The sequence below is a fragment of the Gekko japonicus genome, unplaced genomic scaffold (assembly GCF_001447785.1).
Source record: "Gekko japonicus isolate JY-2015 unplaced genomic scaffold, Gekko_japonicus_V1.1 scaffold1548, whole genome shotgun sequence".
NCBI lineage: Eukaryota > Metazoa > Chordata > Lepidosauria > Squamata > Gekkonidae > Gekko > Gekko japonicus.
Genome location: NW_015170328.1, coordinates 8765 through 14486, shown reverse-complemented (window position 1 = coordinate 14486; position 5722 = coordinate 8765). Strand labels below are relative to the sequence as shown.

Genomic DNA, 5722 nt, shown 5'->3' with positions numbered 1-5722 from the left:
CCTTGAAAGCCCCTTGCTGGAGTTGCTGTAAGCTGGAGTCTTAGGGTCGGCACTAGGAAGGGAGACCACCCAGGAAAGCTCTGCAGAGGAAGGCCATGGCAAACCACCTCTGCTTCTCACTTGCCTTGAAAACCCCTTGCTAGGGTGGTTGGAAGCTAAGCAGGGTCAGTACTTGGAAGGGAGACCACCAAGGAAGACTCTGCAGAGGAAGGCCGTGGCAAACCACCTCTGCTTCTTGCCCGCCCCGAAAGCCCCTTGCTGGGGTCGCCACAAGTCGGCTGCGACAGGACAGGCCTCTGCACTCATGCATGAAAGGCCTTTCATGGAGAATCCTGGGGCTGTTCAACCCAAAGCGTCCGACGGGCCCTACGAAAACAGGCTGCATACAGCTCCGCCTGGGATATTCAGGTAGGGTTGCCAGGCCCCCTGCTCCAGAAGCCAGTTCCCGGCTGGCCTGGATCGGGCCGCCAGGGGGAACCCCACCCCCAAAGTGTGCGATGTGCGCGGCGTGAAGGTGCCACCCGGGGGTGACGTCATCACATCAGGCACGTTACTGGGGGACGCTCTATCATTCAATGGAAAACTCTATGGTTTTACCTCAAATGATTGTGGCCCCGCCCCCAACGTGCCTGATGCGATGATGTCACGTCCGGGTGGCGTCATCTTGGGAGGACCAGGACTCCCCCTGCTATTTCATAAGTTCAGCTTGAAGAAGAAGAAGAGATTGGATTTATACCCCGCCCTTCACCACCCAAAGGTGTCTCAGAGCGGTTTACAAACTCCTTTCCCTTCCCCTCCCCACAACAGACACCCTGTGAGGTAGGTGGGGCCGAGAGAGCTCTTGACAGAAACTGCTCTTTTTTTTCAAGGGCAGCTCTTATCAGAACTACGGCTTGCCCAAGGTCATCCAGCCAGGTGCGAGTGGAGGAGTGGGGAATCAAACCCGGTTCTCCCAGATTAGAGTCCGCGCACTTAACCACGACACCAAACTGGCACTACACCAAGCTTGGCAACCTATTTTCAGGAAGGGTGGTCTCGGCGATTCCCGGCTCTGAGCAAAAGTCCAGAATCAGATCCCAGAACCACTCCCACCCCACTGCTGGCGCTGGGTCAGGGGCCGAGCGAGGAGTGGCCATCACCCCAGGTAAGCTCAGCTGGAGCCAGCCCCCCACCCCGAGCTCCAGATGGGGCAGGTACCACCAGCTGCAGGAGGGCCTGCTCTTCTTTTGTTCCCCTCTCTAGGGGGACATGGACATTTGGGCCTCTCCCGAGCATGTCGTGACTTGGATAGCCCAGGCTGGCCCGATCTCGTCAAATCTCGGAAGCGGAGCAGGGTCGGGCCCGGCTGGTATTTGGATGGGAGACGGAATGCCGGGGCACGACGCAGAGGCAGGCAACGGCAAAGCACCTCTGGACGTCTCTTGCCTCGAAAGCCCCACGGGGTCGCTCGCATCTTCCACCACCACCACCGAGCATGCCCTCTGCCGAAGACCGCCCCTGTTCCCGGACCATCCCTTGCACTGAGCGTGTTCTCGTCTTCACCCTTTTGCTCCCCCTTTCCTTGCGGCTTCCCCCCAAATTGTCTGAACTTAGATTGTAACCTCTTTGGGGACAGGGACCTGTCATTTCTTTGGAGGAGGAGGAATCATAGAGTTCGAAGGGACCTCCAGGGACATCGAGTCCAACCCCCTGCACAAGGCAGGAAATTCACAGATGCCTCCCCACAACACCCCCAGTGACCCCTGCGCTATGCCCAGAAGAGGGGGGGGGACCGCTCCAGGATCCTTGGCCAAAGTGGCCTAGTGAACAATTGCTTCCTGACCCCAAAGTGGCAATCAGCCAAAGTGGGTGTGTAAGGAAGGGTCACAGGAACTAAGCACTGAAGCAACCCTTCCTGCCCTCCCTCTCACGATCTGCCCAAGCTCACAGAATACACATTGCTGTCAGATGGCCATCTGGCCTCTGCTTAAAATCCTCCCAAGAAGGAGAGCCCGCCACCTCCAGAGGAAGCCGGTTCCCCTGAGGAACTGCTCTAACCATCAGGAAGTTCTCCTTCATGTTTAGCCGAAAACTCTTTTGATTTAATTTCAACCCATTGGTTCTGGTCTGACCTTCTGGGGAAGAAGAAGAGGAGGAGGAGGAGTTGGATGTATACCCCACCCTTCACTTGAAGTCTCAGAGCAGTTTACAATCTCCTTCCCTTCCTCTCCCCACAACAGATCCCCTGTGAGGTAGGTGGGGCTGAGAGAGCTCTGGGAGAACTGGTCTTGAGCTCTGAGAGAACTGTGACTGCCCCAAGGTCACCCAGCTGGCTGCGAGTGGCGGCGTCGGGAACCAAAAGAGCTCTCTCAGCCCCACCTGCCTCACAGGGTGTCTGTTGTGGGGAGGGGAAGGGAAAGGAGTTTGTAAGCCGCTCTGAGACTCCAAGTGAAGGGCAGGGTATAAATCCAATCTCCTCCTCCTCCTCCTCCTCTTCTTCTTTCTTCTTCTTCTTCTTCTCCACTACACCAAACCGGCTCTCTAATGTGCCATGGTCTCTAGCGTGCTACATCATTAATCATTTTACAGAATCTGAGTGTAAGCTCTCAGGAGAGTAGATTCTCTGGGGAGCCCTGAAAGAGCTTCGAAATGAACTGAAATGGAAACATGCGGTGGACATCTGATGAGACACCCGGTTTCCGGCTCCAGCTCTGAGGTCAGGGAAGACGTCTAACCCAGGCCAGGCCAACACACACACACACCCAAGTCAACTGGCCCAAGAAAGCAGATCCCTCAAGAACCAACGTTGTAGAAACACCAGGATTCCAATATCAATTTTGGGGGGTCAGGCAGACACACATACACACCAGGAGAGAAACATAACCCCAGATCTTCAGCTTTGAACATCAGAGTTCAGGATACCACAGGGAATTTAGGACAGGGGACATCACTGTTCTAAAAGAACGCAGCAAATACTTGTGATTGTAGATTTTTTTAAAAAAAATAAGACGCAAGCAAGTGCAGCTAAAGGAAACGTGTTGGGGGACAAGGAAATAAAATCTCCATCCGTATTCGATTCATAGAAGACCTTCACTTCCCTGGGGAAATGGTCTACAGGTCAACGCCCACACCCCTTTCCTAAGAACTGACACACACACACCCCGTTTCTGCTTGCAACTTCTGCCCACCCGAAACCAACCTTCTCCATCCCACTCCAAGGGGTGGGCAGGCACCCACTCGCCTTCCCCCAAGGGCCGCAGCACCCGTTCCACTTCTCTCTTCAAGACAGCGTCACAAAAAAAAAGCACACAATCCAGACGCAAAGGTGGGCATCTTCTCTCCCCTCCTTAACGACGAGAACACCAGAGGTGCCCCGCTGGATCAGACCAGTGGTCCATTTTATACAGCATCCTGTTTTATACAGTGGCCAACCCGTTTTTTTGGGGGGGAAGGCAGCGGGGCACAGCCCGATCTCGTCTGATCTCAGAAGCTAAGCAGGGTTGGTACTTGGAAGGGAGACCTCCGAGCCATGGCAAACCATCTCTGCCTTGAAAGCCCCTTGCTGGGGTCACCGTAAGCTGATTGCAACTTGACTGCACTTTTACACACACACACACACACACACACACACACACACAGAGCCAGCTTGTCCTGGAGGGCCAATAAGGCCTTCCCCTGATGTCGCCTCCTAGTTCCAGGTTTCAGAGACTGCACCTGGACTTGGAGACCCCCACGAGTCATCATCATGCCCAGTGACCACCGGCGTACCACCTCCCATCAAATCTGCTGCGTCAGGTCAAGGGGAACCTGGAAATCCCGCCTCCTCAAGAAGGGTCATGTGATCGGGACTTCCTGGCCCTTCGAGACAGCAGAGGGCATCGAGTGACGGTGCCGAGGCCACGCCTCTCGGGAGAGTGTCACGAACGCCAGCGACTCACCCGAGCGTCGTCATGGTGACAATCGTGTACCAGAAGGCGGCGGGGATGCTGGTGAAGTTGGTGGCCTGGGTCCCCTTCTCCGCATAGAACATGACGGTGGCGAAGATGATGATGGCCATGGTGAGGGAGAAGAGGAGGAAGCCCAGTTCCGAGGCACAGCTCTTGAGGGTGTAGCCCAGGATCCTCAGCCCTTGCGAGTGACGCGAGAACTTGAAGATCCGGAAGACCCGGAAGACCCTCAACGTCACAAAGGCCCCGCTGACGTTCTCGTTTTCCGGCATCACCAGCCCGATGTAATAGGGCATGATGGCCACCACGTCGATGATGCTCATCACACTCTTCATGAACTTGAACCGGCTCGGGGCCGCATAGAGGCGCATGAGATACTCGAAGGTGAAGATGAGGACACACGCCGTGTCCATGCAGATGAAAGCTTTGGGGAACCGCTCTCCGCAGGGCAGGTTTCTCTTCTCTCCGGGACGCGGCTGGCAGGGGATGGTCTCCACCACGTTGGCGATGACCGACACGGCTATGAAGAACCCAGTCACGTAATAGAAGACCAGCGCCATAGTGCTGGTATGGGGGTTCTCGAACGCTCTCCAGAGCCGTTGGCGGAACGTGCTACCCGGCGGCAAGCCCGTGTCAGTGGCTATCTCCGCTTCTTCGTCCTCCGCGAGGCGTTCGGCGTTCTCCTTTTTGCGGTCCCGGTATTCCTCCAAGCAGCAGTCGCCGATCAGCTCCGGGATGATGCCGTAGAAAGACAGCTCCTCGTCAAAGGCCTGGATGCACTCGTGGCGAGGGTAATGAAGCCGGCCGGTCCGGTAGAAATTGAGGATGTGACGGAACATCTCGGAGTCGCGGTCGAAGAAGTACTCCTGGCTGTCCTCGTCGTAGAAGAACTCCTTCTCCGAGCTGCCCAGCAAGGTATCCGGGTAGCGGTCCAGGGTATTCTTCCACGTCTGGAAGCGTTTCCCGCTGACGTTGACCACCAAGATCTCGTCGCCACGGCGTTGCTTGTCGACGGGAGGCTTTGGCATGGGCTTCTTGGCCAGTGGGAGCCAGCCCACCGCCGCCGCCCGGGCAAAGGGGAGCCACGTGGCCACTCCAGCCGCCATATTGTGCTGAGTCAGCGGAGGAGGGAGCTCGTCATGAAACGTCGAATCAACCAGGCGATCCTGGCCGAGCCCCGCCGAGTGTCCCAGCAAAGACTCGGGGTAAAGGGAACTGCTGGAAAGAAGGTCTTTGATGACCGTTACTTTGTTTGACTGTGACTAGGGGGCCGTGGGTTCCAGAGCCCTGGTGGGGGTACAGCCACGCAACCCATCATTCTGTCCTGGGCATACAGTTCCAGGCGTGCCCAAATACGATCCCGGCAAGAACCCTCAGGAAGGTTGCCTCCCCCCACCCAGTGCAGTAATATCCAAGTTCTTTTTCCAATGGACGTAACAAAATGCGTCTCCCGACCAAGAGGGCTCAGATTTATTCAGGCTCCCACACTGTCGAAATTTGTCACAAATTCAGGAGTTGTGGGCAGAGATGAGAGGGGTGTAGAGCAGATACGGAAGTCTCCATGGTTCCTCCCAGGCTAGACAAACCAGTCCAGGGGCCTCCGTCTAACACGCCCCAGAGCGGGATCTACTCTTGGAAAAATCTGCAAGATGCTGCCGTATTCCCTGCCGTTTGCTTGTCTCTTGGATTCTTTCTTCCCAGTAAACAGAGAATGGACGGGTGGACGGAAGGAGAGGAGGGCGCCTCAGTCGACAAGGTCCCTTTGATTGGGGCAGGTTACGCAGTGCTGTGGGGCA

At 56.1% G+C, this 5722-nt stretch overlaps 1 protein-coding gene across 1 annotated transcript in view; it reads right to left on the bottom strand.

Annotated features, from left to right (window-relative positions):
• The window catches only part of KCND1 (potassium channel, voltage gated Shal related subfamily D, member 1), a 93189-nt gene extending 88157 nt beyond the window's left edge, over window positions 1–5032 (bottom strand). Inside the window, exon 1 of the mRNA XM_015418111.1 lies at window positions 3918–5032. Within this exon, the coding sequence (XP_015273597.1) occupies window positions 3918–5032 (1115 nt within the window). The remainder of the gene's footprint in view (window positions 1–3917) is intronic.
• Window positions 5033–5722: the final 690 nt, after the last annotated feature.